A 14,549-nucleotide genomic window follows, 5' to 3' on the forward strand; every position below is an offset into this window, starting at 1 on the left:
ATTGGCTCTCACTGTTTCCATTCTTGTTATTTTCTTATTTCCTTCCTTCCTTCCGGTTTGGTCTTCTGTCCCACGATCTCGAATTTCCTCCTAACTGCGACGCAATACCTCCCAAACCGCAACCACGACAATTTTCGTGACGAAGCCTCCGCGTCACCGTGACATCCACCTCAGCGTCCCCCGGAAAAATTCTACACTACCCCACACGTCACCAGACTTCACCCGCCGTTACCTCAAACTCCCACCATGGTTGTCATTGACTTTGTGCGCCATGCGCAGGGCTACCACAACCTGTGCTCGGACAACCTGAAGATGCCCGACCCGCTGCTGACGTCGCTCGGCGAGGAGCAGTGTGCCACGCTGCAGCAGGTCTACGGCGCCGACAACCACGCCAAGGTGCGTTTGCTGGTGTCTTCGCCACTGCGCCGCACGCTGCAGACGACGCTGCTGTCGTTTGCGCCCGTGTCGCAGCGTGGCGTCCGTGTGCTGGCGGTGCCCGAGCTCCAGGAGGTGTCGGCCATGCCCTCGGACGTCGGCTCACCGCGCGCGGTGCTTGAGAAGCAGACCGACCTGTTCTCTGCTGACAGGGTCGACCTGTCGCGGCTGCACGTTGGCTGGACGAACAAGGGTCCCGGCAGCCCGTATGCGTTTGCGCTGCCGGTGCTGGCGGCGCGGGCCAAGTCGGCACGGCGGATTCTGCGGGACCTGACCAAGGACCTGGGCGCCGACGACCGCGTCGTGGTGGTGACGCATGGCGGGTTCCTGCATTTTCTCACAGAGGACTACGAGGGCGTGGACCCGGGCCGGGGCACGGCCTGGAAGAACACAGAGTGGCGGTCGTACGAGTTTGTGAGTGAGGAGGACGACAACGTGTCGCTCAAGGAGACGGCCGAGAGCGTCAAGCGGCGGGCGGGCTCGGAGGCAGGCCTAACGACACAGGAACAGATTGAACTGGCGGCCGTGTACCACGGGTTCCTGGCGTCGGAGCAGGCCCACTGGCCGAAGCCGCGCCCCGAGGACATTCGGGACTACGAGACGGCGTTGAGTGAACCGCAGGAGGTGGACGTGGCTGCATAGACGCGGGGGACTAGGGTACAAGCGCCGACACCAACTCGAGGTGCTTGAAGGACTTGCGATACGACGTTCTTTGAGGATCGGCTGGGAGTCCACAGCGACGTCGTCAAATGGGGAGATTTGTACAATAGAACAGAGACGGCCCTTTGACATATGGCGTTCGGCGACAATAGAACAAGTAGAAAATAAATAAAACGTTTCCGAGCCTTGCTTTGGTCTTTCAGAGTTCACCTGCTTCGCCGTGCCATTGCCCATGTTATTTTCCTGGAGCTCAATATCACAAAATACGACAAATTTGCCGTGCTCCGTCGTCGTCGACTAATGCAGTTTGGCCTGTAACTGAGAGTGGTATTGGCTGTCTATTTTGGGTCTGGCTTCTGCCAGGGCGACGTTTGCATTTATTTACTTCGTACGGCTGGTATGTCCGTGTAGCCGATCGAATGCTTTCTCTTGACGTTCGTTTCGTTTTATTCAATATTCCTATCACTTACCACGACTTCCTCATTGGTCTGTGTTGTCCCCTCCATCTTTCCTTTTTTAGTTTTCCTTCGTGTGTTTCAAGACGGCAGGCGCGACGCCGGGCCTTGCTCTGGCTTCTCCAAGATTTTGCAGGTTTGCTTGTGTCGTATGGTCTTCAGTCGAGTCTCCCGTTGCCGAAGGTCGCTCTTTGCCGTTCTCCGGCCCTGACTGGCCTGCCAGTGCTCACCCACACTGTTTCGTCCCTGGTCGCGGTGTGGCCCCCCTTTTCCTCTCACTCCAATAAATAGAGCGGCTGCCAAATCTCCCGCCAGGGCCCACTCCCCGGTCCCTCCTTCCTTCTTCTCAGGGACCAGGCGCTGGCCAATCAGCAACCTGCATTGGATGTTTCAACCAGTCGCAGATTACCAAAACAGGACTAGCGTCACGTCCCTCCTCTCTTTTGCAGACAACAACAAACGGCCTTCTTCACGAACCCTCTCTTCTTCTCCTCTTTTCTTCCATTCCACCCCTGACACCTGCGCTTCGCTGCAGGCCGCAGGAATTGAGACGCCGGCCTCTTTTATCCGTTTCTCCTTTCTTTCTTCCTGTTCTTCAACTCGTTTCTTCGTTTGTCCATCCCGCCCACGCACAATTCGCACAACCCACTTGCCCATCTTGGCAGTTGTCTGAGGCCGCAAGGCCCTCTTCCACGTCTACGGAGGTACTTCTCTCGTTCTCTTCGCCGCCATCGCAGGACAATTGGCGCCGTCGGGACCGTGGTCAATGGTTCGCGGGTCCTGAGCTTGGCCCCGATCCTTGAGTTGCTTGCATCGAGTTTTGCGAATTGGTTTGACAGATTTTCTTGCTTTGAGGTCTCGTTATGTGCTCTGTGTCTTTACTCCGTGCTGTAGAACGAGACGTCTCTTGAATGCCAGTGATCCGTCTGTGGCCTGTTCTTCATCTCCTTGTGTCTATCAGTTGCTTGTGTACTTCATACATCCGTGTGTTGTACGACATACGGAGTACACGACGTATTATGTATCTTGATCCGTTCCTGCATGCGTCCCGCCCTCTTTATACCCCTGTTAATCCCTGCTCCAAACCCACCATGGAGAGGACAACAGGCAATCTGTTGGGTCCTGTACAGAATACCTCATCCTGTCTCTTTTGCTTGTCTCCTCTGGCTCTTTGTCTGCGATCCTGTCAGCGTGTGTCGTCCCGGTTGTGTTGCGCCATTGTTCATCTGTCGCTGGTCATTTCCGGCGTCTCTTGCGGCTCACGTCTTCCCTCCGGGCATTCCCTTTTTGTCTCCGTCCTCTCAACGTCTCACATCCAACCAAATACCGCTGTGGCCTCTCTGAGCGTGGCCGCTTTCGTCCGGAGTCGACGGTAAACGCCCATTGTTACCATATCGGCCTCCAACTCGTCTTTGAATTTTCATCTATGGCCGGCTGTCTTCAAATCCGAGCACGGAGAGCCATTCACTTTCTTGTGCCTGCCCTGTCTCTCGTTCGGAGCTATCTTTGTTTCTCTGAACTTCTTTTCTCCTGTCGATCCGGCGCTTGTCAACAATTGTCTGGGACGACTTAAAGAAAACAAGCATCGTCGACAGTCATAAAGCGTTCTTAAGGCTCGTCCTCTGCACTCTATTCTTATTTATTATTACTTTGCGCACACTCACAGTCACCCTCGATTCCGAAAACTCGCTTTGCCTCAGCGGCAGTCTCGCGTCCCGTTCCTCTCCCTGGCTCTCAATTCGCAGTACTGTCGGCGACGTAATTCCTCCCTTCCTCCCTTCTGTCGATCACACGCCCGCCACCGTGATCTACTGCACATCCTCGTCCAACAGTCCGCAAAACTGTCCATTATTATCAACAAAACGGACGACCCTCTCTCCTCTACACACTAGCTGTATTCTTCCCTTTGCATGGCCGTTCCCACGTTCCTTGGTCCGTCTCATATTTTGCGTCCGCGTCTGCATTGAGTCCCCGCTTGCATTACGCATTTTCGTTTTGCATGCTGCATTTGGCTCAGTGACCGGGCTTCCAGCTTCAGACCGACCCAGAGGTCCACTGTTGATCGCCTGTCTTTCGGACTGCAACTTGCCCTGGACCACGGATTGTGAACGCTGGTCGTTTGCCTTTCCTTCGTCTTCATCATTTGCTTTTTGTACTTCTGTACCCCCCTCCGCATCCTCTGACACTGACGGGGGTCTGGTATCGCCCTACACCTGGCTCAAGTCTTGGCGTTTCTGCGTCTAAACCCCCTGGCCACCTCGGCCCTGACCAGGACCACTTTCTCCTCTCTCTCACTGTGTGTGCACGCTCTTTCGCCCTGTGCCCACTCCTCTCTTCTTTCAACCACTTCCCTCTCACTCACTTTCCTCACTTTCTTTTCTCCACGCATCGTCGCTTCGACCTTCACATTGCTTCGTTGTGTCAACGACGTCTTTGTCCTGAGTCTTTGCAAAGACGAGGAGACACCCTCCTTTCGCTACCTCCGCTCTGATTTCGATTTTTGTGTTGTTTTGTTGTTTCACTCCTTTTTGAGTGTAATTGTTTGACGGCCGGTCCGAGTTTCTCTTGTTTTCTCACATCGACATCGATATCGACTTTGGCTTCGACAGTCGACATTTATCAACCTTTTTTTTTTTGCGACAGAAACTGTGTTTCTTCTCCGTCCGTTCTCTTTCGATATTCCCTCTTTTTGGATACCCACCTTGGCTTCGTATGTTCAACTGAGTTGAGACGAGTCCAACTCTGCCAGTCTTTATTACATCAGGGGATATATACGCTCTCTATATACCATTACATACCGCATCGACACCGATCACCCGGCATGCTCGCGATATAGCAGCTACGTCTTGTCCCCTACCTCGCCATACGTCGAGTCTCTTTAGCTCATCCTCTCGTTTCCTTCACATCGCCACGCAATGGGCTTCTTAAGCCACGGAAACAAGGCCGATGTCCGGCCCGAGCAGAAATGGGACTACATCGGCCTCAACGACTTCAAGTCGTCCTCCTGCTTCACGCCCCTCGCCTACGCCTATCTCTACTTCTCGCTCGGCCTATCCATCGCTGTGTACGCCGTCGATACGTTTACCGCCGTCAACCTGCTCGTCTTCGACCGTTGGTCGTCCGAGATCACACCCACGCAGCTCATCTCCTTCACGGCCTCTAAGTGGATATTTTCGATTTGTATCATTCTGTCCGTCGTCAATCTCGCGTACGAGCACATCCGTGCCATGCGCATCATGCGCCGCGGCAGTGTCGCCGAGTGCTACCTCGACAGCCTGGCTGTGCGCCTGGAGAGTGTGCGCTGGGGCAAGGGCCAAGGTTGGAAGCGTTTCCTAGTGTTCGCCGAGCTCACCAAGAGCAAAAAGGGCGCCGAGTACATTGCGCTCTTCACCTACTTCAGCTTCCAGAGCTGGATCCGTGTGCTGCTGTGCTCGGGCCCGCGCCAAGTCGTCAATGCCTTGACTCTGCTTTCTGTGTACAACGCGCAACTATCTGCGTCGGGCGACAATGTGGGCAACACCATCCTCGACTTCTTCGACAAGATCCGCACACTGGCCGAGGGCGACTACCGCGAGGCCGTCATCCTGTCTGGCATGCTCTTCACGCTGATCATTTGGGTCTTTTCCTTCCTGTCGCTGCTGCTCGCATTCCTCTTTTTCGTCTTTTTCCTCTGGAGCTACATCCCGCGCTCCGATGGCGGCCTGTCGGGCTACTGCTCGCGCAAGATTAACAAGCGGCTCATGAAGATTGTTGCCAAAAAGGTCAATACGGCCCTTGCCGAGGAGGAGCGTCGCCGCAAGAAAGCCGAGCTCAAGGCCGCCATCAAGAACGGCGTGCAGCCACCCACCGAGCTGACCGCCACCATTCCCAACGTTGGCGACGACAACAAGTTGCCGATGATGCCACAGCTGCAGCGCAGCGAGACGATGGCGAGTATGGCTACGCTGCCGCCGTACACTTCCCGGCCCGGTACCGCCACCGGTGGGTTTGGCGGCAAAGCTCCCACCAACAGCAGCACCTTTGAGCTCAATGCCCTAGACCAGAAGCCACGGCCCAAGATGCCACCTTCGCGCGCCGACACGATGGCCTCCATGTCCACCATGGCTGCATCTACGCCAACCAATGGCACAAAATTTTCGACCCGCGCGCCTTTGCTTGGCTACGCCGCCGAACCGGGCCGCTCGTCTTCACCTACGCCGTCACTACCGGAACTAGGAGACGGTCTACCTAGTGGTCTACCCAGCGGACGTCCTCCAATGCCATATGGTCAGGGCCCGGGCCCGGGTCCGGGTCAGCTCAATCGGACTAACACGGGCGGCTCCATGCCGTACGGCAACATGCGCAGCAACAGCCGCAACGGCAGCTTCTCGTCCATCTCCAACAACCAGGGTATGTATCCTGGCCAGGGTTCGATGCCTCAGATGCCACCCCCTGCCCGGTCGCCCGCAGGTTATGGCTACAACCACAACAACAGCAGCAGCAGTATCAACGACATGCCGTCCACGGATCTTCCATATGCCAATAGTCGCAGCAATAGCCAGTCGGGTTCGCAAGATTTCGGCTACAACAATGTCAACGCCGGCCGAAACAACTCGCTGTCGGGCAACGGAGGTCCTCGCTATGTTGCTTACCGTCCCGACGAGGGTGGTAACATGGGCCGCGTCAGCCCTGCACCGTCTGCTCGCTCCTACGGCCCTGGCCCAACGGCGCCTGGTGGAGGTCCTGCTGGTCCTGGCCTTAGCTCGCCCCTGCGCAGCGCCACCAACCCATACCCGGTGTCACCACGGACGTACGGTGGCGGTCCGCCTCAGCGCAACATGACGGCGCCCATGCCGCAGATGGGCCAAGGCACGCCCGTTGCTCAGAATGGCCCCAGCAGCAACTTCGGCTACGGCCACGGCCGCCAGATTTCCGAAGAGAGTTCGTACAGCTCGTACTTCAATGAGCGTCCCACGACAGCGTCGAGTCGGCGGGGTGCCGGTGTCGGCGTGGGCGGCGGTGTTGCGCCCCCCAGACGGCCAAGCTATGGCAACAGCACTGGTGGCAGCAATGCGTGGAACAGCGATGTTGAGTCACAGCGTTGGCGGTCTTAAGCGTGCCCTGAGCGTCTCTCTTTCTATCTTTCATGTCTTCATATGGTTTCTTGATGCTCTTTGATCTCTTGATCATTAACATAAGCGAATTGTCCTTACACCCAACCATTTACTCTCCGTCTTATTTCCTCATGTCTATTTACCATCTACCTTGGCATATTTCATATTTCTTATTCCAAAAATAGTTACACGGATTGCATGAGCTTGCAGCCGGCTCGAATTAACATCATGGCCGTGTTGATGATATACTCCATGGTGTACGACTTTATTCCGCGTAAAGCGCTGAACAGCGTAAGCTCAATTGCCCTGTGTGCCCTGTAAGTGCCCTGATTTGACACGGCAGTGGGCTCACTTACACAGAACTGCTGAATGTCAATAGTGGAAGAATTGGCCAATCGTTTGCTACGAAACACTCAAGCTTCCCCACCTCGAACACCTCCAACGTAAAATACATCACGTGCACATGACTCACATTACCCCCAGGCCGCACCTTCCCAATGGATGTGAGGCACTTGGAAGCTCCAAAATTTTTGTTCTTGCCCAGTGGTACTGTAGCCCGAGTGCTTGCCATCGCTGTCGAAAATTTGCGGCTGCGAGAAAATCAAACTATTTTGGGCCTCTCTTTTCTCCTTCCTCTTCCCTCCTCCCTCCTCTTTTCCCCTCTCCCTCTTCTCTACCAACGCGGCCTTTTTATTTTAGGGCACCGTCATCTCTTCTCTCTGTCTATTTTTTCGTTTTCTTTTTGCACATCCTTCACAATGGTCGCGACCATCTTCCGGACGCTGGCGCCGTTCGTGCGGTCGGCCCGCGTCGTCCTGCGGTCGCCCAGCACGAGCCCGTTGGCCGCTCTGCAGCGTAGCGTCGCCAAGCCGTCGCCGGTCCTGAGCTTCTGCCGCAGCTACGCTGTGTACGAGCGCACCAAGCCCCACGTGAACATTGGCACGATTGGCCACGTCGACCACGGCAAGACGACGCTGTCCGCTGCCATCACGAAGCGCCAGGCCGACCGAGGCATGGCCAACTTCCTCGATTATGGCTCCATCGACAAGGCCCCCGAGGAGCGCAAGCGTGGTATTACCATTTCGACTGCCCACATTGAGTACTCTACCGAAAACCGCCACTACTCTCACGTCGACTGCCCGGGTCACGCCGATTACATCAAGAACATGATCACCGGCGCCGCCAACATGGACGGTGCCATTATCGTCGTGGCTGCGTCGGACGGCCAGATGCCCCAGACCCGTGAGCATCTGCTGCTGGCCCGCCAGGTCGGTGTGCAGAAGATTGTCGTCTTCGTCAACAAGATCGACGTCATTGAGGATCCCGAGATGCTGGAGCTTGTCGAGATGGAGATGCGCGAACTGTTGACCACGTACGGCTTCGAGGGCGACGAAACCCCCGTCATCATGGGCTCGGCCCTTTGTGCCCTCGACGGCAAGCGCCCCGACATTGGCGAACAGAAGATTGACGAGCTGATGGCCGCTGTCGACTCTTGGATCCCTACCCCCCAGCGCGACCTGGACAAGCCCTTCCTGATGTCTGTTGAGGACGTGTTCTCCATCTCGGGCCGCGGTACCGTGTCGTCGGGCCGTGTCGAGCGTGGTACGCTTAAGAAGGACTCGGAGGTTGAGCTCGTTGGCAAGGGCATGGAGATCATCAAGACCAAGGTCACCGACATTGAGACGTTCAACAAGTCGTGCGACGAGGCGCGTGCCGGCGACAACTCGGGTCTGCTGCTGCGTGGTGTGCGTCGCGAGGATGTCCGCCGCGGTATGGTCATCTGCAAGCCCGGCTCTATCACCCCCCATACGCAGTTCTTGGTGTCGCTCTACGTCCTGAGCAAGGAGGAGGGTGGCCGTCACACTGGTTTCCGCGAGAACTACCGCCCGCAGATCTTCCTGCGCACGGCCGACGAGGCCTGCTCGCTGACCTTCCCAGAAGGCACCGAGGACAAGCACTCCAAGATGGTCATGCCCGGCGACAACGTCGAGATGGTCGTGACCCTGCAGCACCCCCTCGCGGTCGACAACGGCCAGCGCATCAACGTGCGTGAGGGTGGCCGCACCGTGGCCACGGGCATTGTCACCCGCATTCTCAAATAGATGACAGTGTGTGGGTGACTTGGACAAGAATTTAACGAAACAAAATACTAGGGAAGAAAAATACAAAATGTTGATATGATATACAGCTTGGACAAAAGATCCAGGGAGACGGACTACCGGTTCTGGCTGGAGGTATAAGAAACGGAAAGGCAACCTATAAAAAGACAAAGATTCGACTACCCAAGGCATGTTTTTCTTTTTATTATTCTTTTTGGCTTTACTCTGCTTCATATTTTCTTTGCCATGCGAACTTCAAGCCCGTCCTCACCGGCCAGAGCCGAGTTTACTCTTGACTCGGACATGGCGTCATGTATCTATCGTTGACAAACAATCTCCTACATCTCCTCTCGGCAAGATTTCCCCTTGGTAGCTGGCTACACTGTGTACATTAGAAAATAAAGGTTTAAGTTCCAAGTTCGTCATATGGCGACAAACAGTTACGTGTAAGTCGGGTGTACGTGTCTGCTTCACACAGAATTGCGCCACTTCGTTGCCAGAATTATTTCCATTTATTCTGTAGAAAAAAAAGCAAATAACAAAACAGTTCGGGGGAACAGGACAGCGAAACTATCCCAAGAGTGTGCCCCCTTTATTTTCCCGCCCGTCATGCTCCCGTTTGGCTGAAATAAAAGGCACAAAAGAAAACGTTCCCTCCTCTTCTTTTGGCCTCTGTTCTTGGCCCATATACATCTCATTTCATCCCCTGGTCCACGATACTGGCCCTCATTCAGTTGGCGGTAGGTACAGTACTGTTGTGCTGCAAATGCCGAGAGAATCCGGTCGGGTGGGTGAGGTCGCGGTCTTCGTCGACACCTCGCTTGTCGTACAGTGGATTTTGTTCCCCTCCTCCTCATTCATGCAGCACGTCCTCCTCCTCTCGTCGGTTCACGTTCGTCGTTCCATTCCGTTCCAAAAGAGGTTCGTTTTGTGTTGGTTCAAGTTCCTGTGGCGACAAAGATAGAAAAGGGACGGCCGTATCGTTATTTTTTGTAGTAATTTAATGGATCGTGATTTTTTGGCTGTTGAGTTCCGGTCCCAGGAGGGGGAAATCGCTTAACGGTGCTTGACGAAGCCAATGTCGTTGGCCTTCTCACGGAAGCACTGACGGCAGATGTCGAGGCCGTACTTGCGGATCAGACCAGCGCGGTGAGCGCAGACGCGGCTGCAGAATGTTAGCATTTGTTTTCTGTTCCTTCATCACCCCTCTACCATGTCGTTTGTTCGCCGATACAGTGTCTTTCATCTCTTCCATCTCTTCCTCTCCGTGTTTCTCGTCCACATCGACGTCGATCTCCATCTCTTCTTTTCGAATCGGGGTTGCGTACCACTGGCGGGCGCCCTTGCCGTACGACCGCGGGCGGGAGTTCCAAACAGACTCGTGAGACATGATTGCGGTTTTGAGGTCGAAAAGGACGGTTTGCTTTTCTCGGGGAGCGAAAGTTGCGTGGTTGTGGTGAGGGTGGAAGGGGAACGAAAAATAGGCGAGAGGAAAGGGAAAGCGAAAATGGCGGATAAGTGCTACACTAGCGAACCTTCCCTCTGGGGCTCAGGTGGGATTTTTTTTTCCCGCAGGCGTAGGCAATTTTTTCGAATTTCGCAGCTCTGCTGTGGATTTGTGCGTCTGCCACAGTTATTGTGGGTCCAAGACGAGTCCGGAGATGTGGCGCATTGTGGCTGGTGGGTAACCTTCACGTGAAGGGGGAAAGAAAGGTTGGTTATCGATAACAAGGACCCATATTTATCTGGCCCCCTGCCAACACCTAGGCGCTGAGCAACAGCCTCCCCTGACTATTATAGGCCGCCTTATGGCAGTGCGGGAAGCTGCAAAGTGGCATCTTCTTCGGTCGAGCTCTGATTTCAAAGCCAACGGCCATCCTGTGAGTGCCGGCCACTTTCATGTTCACCCAGTATTTCTAGGTTTTTTGTTTTTGGTACGTACTTTGTGAGCTCGTATCTGTACAGTTTTGTGCAAATGCGATTCATTGCTGCTGTGTTTTCCATCTCGTCCACCTGTCCCACAACCTTCTAACACTGCAGCTACAGGCTCAGACACCTCTTATCGACAAACAGTTCCATCAACCTATCAAGAACATCACCTTCCACACCATGCGTCTGTCCCTTTTCGCCCTCTTGGGCCTGGCCAGTCTCGCAGCCGCGGGCTCGGCCGTGCTGGACCTCATCCCGTCCAACTTTGACAAGGTGGTGATCAACTCTGGCAAGCCCACGCTCGTCGAGTTCTTTGCGCCGTGGTGCGGCCACTGCAAGAACCTGGCCCCCGTCTACGAGGACCTCGCTCAGGCATATTCCTTCAGCGATAAGGTCCAGATTGCCAAGGTTGATGCCGATGCCGAGAAGTCGCTGGGCAAGCGGTTCGGTGTGCAGGGCTTCCCCACGCTCAAGTTCTTTGACGGCACCGGCAGCGATCCTGTCGACTACCAGGGCGGCCGCGACCTCGACAGCCTGACGTCTTTTATCTCGGACAAGACGGGCATCAAGCCCCGCAAGAAGGCGGCGGCCCCCAGCGACGTTGTGATGCTGACGGAGTCGACTTTTGGCAAAACCATTGGCGCCGAGCAAAACGTGCTCGTGGCGTTCACGGCGCCGTGGTGCGGCCATTGCAAGTCGCTGGCGCCCACGTGGGAGAAGCTGGCGACCGACTTTGCGGCCGAGAGCAGTGTCGTGATTGCCAAGGTGGACGCCGAGGCCGAGAATAGCAAGCAGGTCGCCAAGGACCAGGGCGTCTCCTCGTACCCGACCATCAAGTTCTTCCCGCGCGGCAGCAAGGAGCCCGAGTTGTACGCCGGCGGACGCAGCGAGGCTGACTTTGTCAAGTTCATCAACGAGAAGGCTGGCACGCACCGGACGGTCGGCGGCGGCCTGGACGCTGCCGCGGGCACGATCGAGGCACTGGACGAGCTGGTGGCCAAGTTTGCGGCGGGCCGCGCGACGCTGACAGAGGCGGCCAAGGACGTCAAGAAGGCGGCCAATGCGCTGCAGGGCCAGGTGGGCGGCAAGTTTGCCGAGTACTACGTGCGCGTCTTTGATAAGCTGAGCGCCAACGACGGCTTTGTGGCCAAGGAGCTGGCACGCCTGGAGAGCATCCTGGGCAAGGGCGGCCTGGCACCGACCAAGATTGACGAGCTGACAAGCAAGTCCAACATCCTGCGCAAGTTCACTGAGAAGCCGACGGCGGAGAAGAACGCCGACGACGCCGCCAAGGACGAGCTGTAAACGGCCTCTCCTCTCCTTTGCACTTATCTCCTAGAAAGGTACATTGAACGGCAACTACGTTGTGAAAGGAAATGTCTAACTAGGGGGGACAAAATAAAGCTGTCAATAATGGGCTCGAATAAATTGAAAGTATCGTTATGTATTTGAATTGTATGCTACGTCCGGTTATTGGTGATATGTGTGTTTTTTATCCTTCCTGTGATCAAGTCGGCCATTGGTTTTCGCTATTATTTCGATCCGTCCTCCTTGTTCTTCAGAGCTGCCTCTAGGTTGTCCAACCGACGCGACATTTCGTCCACTGCATGTGTTAGATATTTGACGTTATGAGGAGGTAGAATATCGTTATAAAATGTAAGAACAAAATCAAAACAAAAACCGCCACACGTACTCTTAGCAAAAATCTCGCTCGAAACGCCGGCAAACTTGTTAGACACCGAGTTGAGGAGATCATCAAGCTGCGCCGTCAGGTCGGCACGGGCATCGTCGGACGACTGAGTGGCTTGTTAGTTGACCAAGAAGGGAGACAACGAAGAGCATCAGCGAGATCCGTCTAGCAAGGAGGAAGCCTGAAGCCAGCATGGGGACATTCAGTGCTTTAAAGTGTATTGTCAACTTACTGTCGTCTGGCTTGAGTCGTTGTTGTTGGAGGACATGATGAAGGCTCTTGTTTAGCACGAATGCCCCGTATATCAGTACGTAAACAGAGTAGAACAGGCAGCGGCTCAAGTTGTCACGTCTGCGGTGTGGCACCGTGATGATTTGATGCGGTTGAAGCATTTGGTCGCTTCCCTGTAACGGCAGCCCCCTGTAATCCCTGTAATTGACTGCTTAGGTAAGAAAAGCTGGGAAGCCCCACTGGCCCACCAACAGCTACTTTCCGTATTCGTGGTTGACGTCGTATGGTCATGCCCTCTGTATTCCGCCGAACGGCTAGGCCACCAAGACGGTCTTCCACCTTCCAAATCGACCATACGGGTCGTCCTTGCATGCCTCGCTCCTTCCTTGTAAAACATCACGCCGATTTGCAAGCCCCTTCCTGCCGTGCAAGTAGCAATTGGTCTTGCCGTCGTGGCTACCTTGCCTGCATCCAAAGAGTCTATTGGAACATCCTTATCCCGCGATACGCATAATCTGCCCGCCACCCGGAGATGGGTGTGGGCAAAGACTCCGGTCCGGGTACAGTGCTCGCACTGACCGGCCTCTGCCAGCAACGCTTAATAACGCACATGCAGCAGCATATGGATTGCACCATCGGATATAGCGGGGCTTTTCCTTGACTTGAGACACGACAAAGCTGTCACGGATTTTTATTTTACGTTCTGTTCTTGTATCTTGAGTATCCGACTGTCTTTCGGCTTTTGTCATTTGACTGCATTCACATGTGTCGCCGTGCACTGCTCGCCCGCTGTTTCTCTTTGCCTCGCGTTGCTCATCACCAACTGACTCTCTACTGCTTCAAAAACGCCGACTGAAAGCCGACCAAAATGAGCCACGAACCCCATACAGGTAAGTCAAATCTCTCTGCCAACAGCGTGCGTCGAACGCCTTCTGACAAGACAGGCTCCCACTTTGTCAACGAGCGTCACAAGGACACCTATCCGACGGTCGACCCGAGCAAGCGGGACTTCTCCGGCCGCTATGTGTTTATCACGGGTGCCTCCAAGGGCATCGGCCGCGAGACGGCTCTGTCGTTTGCCAGCGCTGGTGCCGCCGGCATTTGCATCGGTGCGCGCTCGGGCCTTGAAGACCTGCTAGAGCCTCTTGCGGCCGCAGCGAAGGCCGCTGGAAAAGCGCCGCCGCAGGTTGTGGCCGTGACGCTGGACGTCACAGACGAGGACAGTGTCGCTGCGGCTGCCGCCACGGTGGCTAAGACGTTTCCGCGCATCGACGTGCTCGTCAACAACGCCGGCTTCCTCGAGAAGCGCGCCAAGATTGGCGACAGCGACCCGGCCGAGTGGTGGAAGACCTTCAACGTCAATGTGCGCGGGCCGTACTTGGTGACGCGGGCCTTTTTGTCGCAAATCACGTCGCCCAAAGACGGCGGCGGCACGATTGTCAACGTCAGCAGCATTGCCGCCCACCTACTCTCCCCGGGCGGCTCCGCGTACCAAACGAGCAAGCTGGCGCTGCAGCGGTTCACCGAGTTTCTGGATGTCGACCACGGCCTGAACACACCCGAGGGCATTCTGACGTTTGCCATCCACCCGGGCGGCGTGTTGACCGACATGGGCCGGCGGCTGCCCCTGGAACGGCAGTCTTACCTGACCGAGACGCCAAAGTTAGCGGCGGACGTGATTGTGTACCTGACCGAGAAGCGGCGGTTGTGGCTGGCGGCGCGGTACCTGTCGGCAACGTGGGACGTCGAAGAGCTGCTGAGTAAGGAAGACGAAATCGTCAAGGGCGACAAGCTCAAAGTGCGCATGGTTGTGTAAGGGCGGAAAGCAGCTTTCTCTATGTCTATTCAAGTTATAAATTCATTCGATTTTGTGTGTTTTGTTTGTACAACCTTGTACAAATCCTCTATCGATCGGCGGGAGTGATGGGACAGATACATGGTCTCTCCGCGAGCAAGA

General features: G+C 55.4%; 9 protein-coding genes across 9 annotated transcripts; 5 read left to right on the top strand and 4 right to left on the bottom strand.

The window, feature by feature from the left end:
• Positions 1 to 246: 246 nt before the first annotated feature.
• On the top strand, positions 247 to 1,077 carry SPSK_05512 (phosphoglycerate mutase family protein; the record flags this gene model as incomplete). Its single annotated transcript, XM_016732257.1, has 1 exon — positions 247 to 1,077. The coding sequence occupies one exon, from the start codon at positions 247 to 249 to the stop codon at positions 1,075 to 1,077; it is 831 nt and encodes a 276-aa protein (XP_016583340.1).
• Positions 1,078 to 1,631: 554 nt separating this feature from the next.
• On the bottom strand, positions 1,632 to 2,207 carry SPSK_05599 (uncharacterized protein; the record flags this gene model as incomplete). The annotated part of the gene is made up of 2 exons (XM_016732342.1): positions 1,632 to 1,926; positions 1,960 to 2,207. 2 exons carry the CDS (start codon positions 2,205 to 2,207, stop codon positions 1,632 to 1,634), a joined length of 543 nt encoding a protein of 180 aa, XP_016583341.1.
• Positions 2,208 to 3,358: 1,151 nt separating this feature from the next.
• Positions 3,359 to 3,939, bottom strand: SPSK_05597 (uncharacterized protein; the record flags this gene model as incomplete). Its single annotated transcript, XM_016732340.1, has 2 exons — positions 3,359 to 3,757; positions 3,820 to 3,939. 2 exons carry the CDS (start codon positions 3,937 to 3,939, stop codon positions 3,359 to 3,361), a joined length of 519 nt encoding a protein of 172 aa, XP_016583342.1.
• Positions 3,940 to 4,465: 526 nt separating this feature from the next.
• On the top strand, positions 4,466 to 6,643 carry SPSK_05033 (uncharacterized protein; the record flags this gene model as incomplete). The annotated part of the gene is made up of 1 exon (XM_016731786.1): positions 4,466 to 6,643. The coding sequence occupies one exon, from the start codon at positions 4,466 to 4,468 to the stop codon at positions 6,641 to 6,643; it is 2,178 nt and encodes a 725-aa protein (XP_016583343.1).
• Positions 6,644 to 7,401: 758 nt separating this feature from the next.
• On the top strand, positions 7,402 to 8,745 carry SPSK_05297 (elongation factor Tu; the record flags this gene model as incomplete). The annotated part of the gene is made up of 1 exon (XM_016732047.1): positions 7,402 to 8,745. One exon carries the CDS (start codon positions 7,402 to 7,404, stop codon positions 8,743 to 8,745), a length of 1,344 nt encoding a protein of 447 aa, XP_016583344.1.
• Positions 8,746 to 9,798: 1,053 nt separating this feature from the next.
• SPSK_05705 (uncharacterized protein) lies at positions 9,799 to 10,132 on the bottom strand (the record flags this gene model as incomplete). The annotated part of the gene is made up of 2 exons (XM_016732445.1): positions 9,799 to 9,846; positions 9,872 to 10,132. The coding sequence occupies 2 exons, from the start codon at positions 10,130 to 10,132 to the stop codon at positions 9,799 to 9,801; spliced, it is 309 nt and encodes a 102-aa protein (XP_016583345.1).
• A 418-nt stretch (positions 10,133 to 10,550) lies between these two features.
• SPSK_05269 (protein disulfide-isomerase A6) lies at positions 10,551 to 11,976 on the top strand (the record flags this gene model as incomplete). The annotated part of the gene is made up of 2 exons (XM_016732019.1): positions 10,551 to 10,622; positions 10,789 to 11,976. The coding sequence occupies 2 exons, from the start codon at positions 10,551 to 10,553 to the stop codon at positions 11,974 to 11,976; spliced, it is 1,260 nt and encodes a 419-aa protein (XP_016583346.1).
• Positions 11,977 to 12,203: 227 nt separating this feature from the next.
• Positions 12,204 to 12,629, bottom strand: SPSK_10974 (uncharacterized protein; the record flags this gene model as incomplete). The annotated part of the gene is made up of 3 exons (XM_016737195.1): positions 12,204 to 12,274; positions 12,365 to 12,467; positions 12,594 to 12,629. The coding sequence occupies 3 exons, from the start codon at positions 12,627 to 12,629 to the stop codon at positions 12,204 to 12,206; spliced, it is 210 nt and encodes a 69-aa protein (XP_016583347.1).
• An 831-nt stretch (positions 12,630 to 13,460) lies between these two features.
• SPSK_05460 (oxidoreductase, short chain dehydrogenase/reductase family) lies at positions 13,461 to 14,408 on the top strand (the record flags this gene model as incomplete). The annotated part of the gene is made up of 2 exons (XM_016732206.1): positions 13,461 to 13,482; positions 13,537 to 14,408. The coding sequence occupies 2 exons, from the start codon at positions 13,461 to 13,463 to the stop codon at positions 14,406 to 14,408; spliced, it is 894 nt and encodes a 297-aa protein (XP_016583348.1).
• Positions 14,409 to 14,549: the final 141 nt, after the last annotated feature.

Source organism: Sporothrix schenckii, assembly GCF_000961545.1.
Source record: "Sporothrix schenckii 1099-18 chromosome Unknown Cont49, whole genome shotgun sequence".
Classification (NCBI taxonomy): domain Eukaryota; kingdom Fungi; phylum Ascomycota; class Sordariomycetes; order Ophiostomatales; family Ophiostomataceae; genus Sporothrix; species Sporothrix schenckii.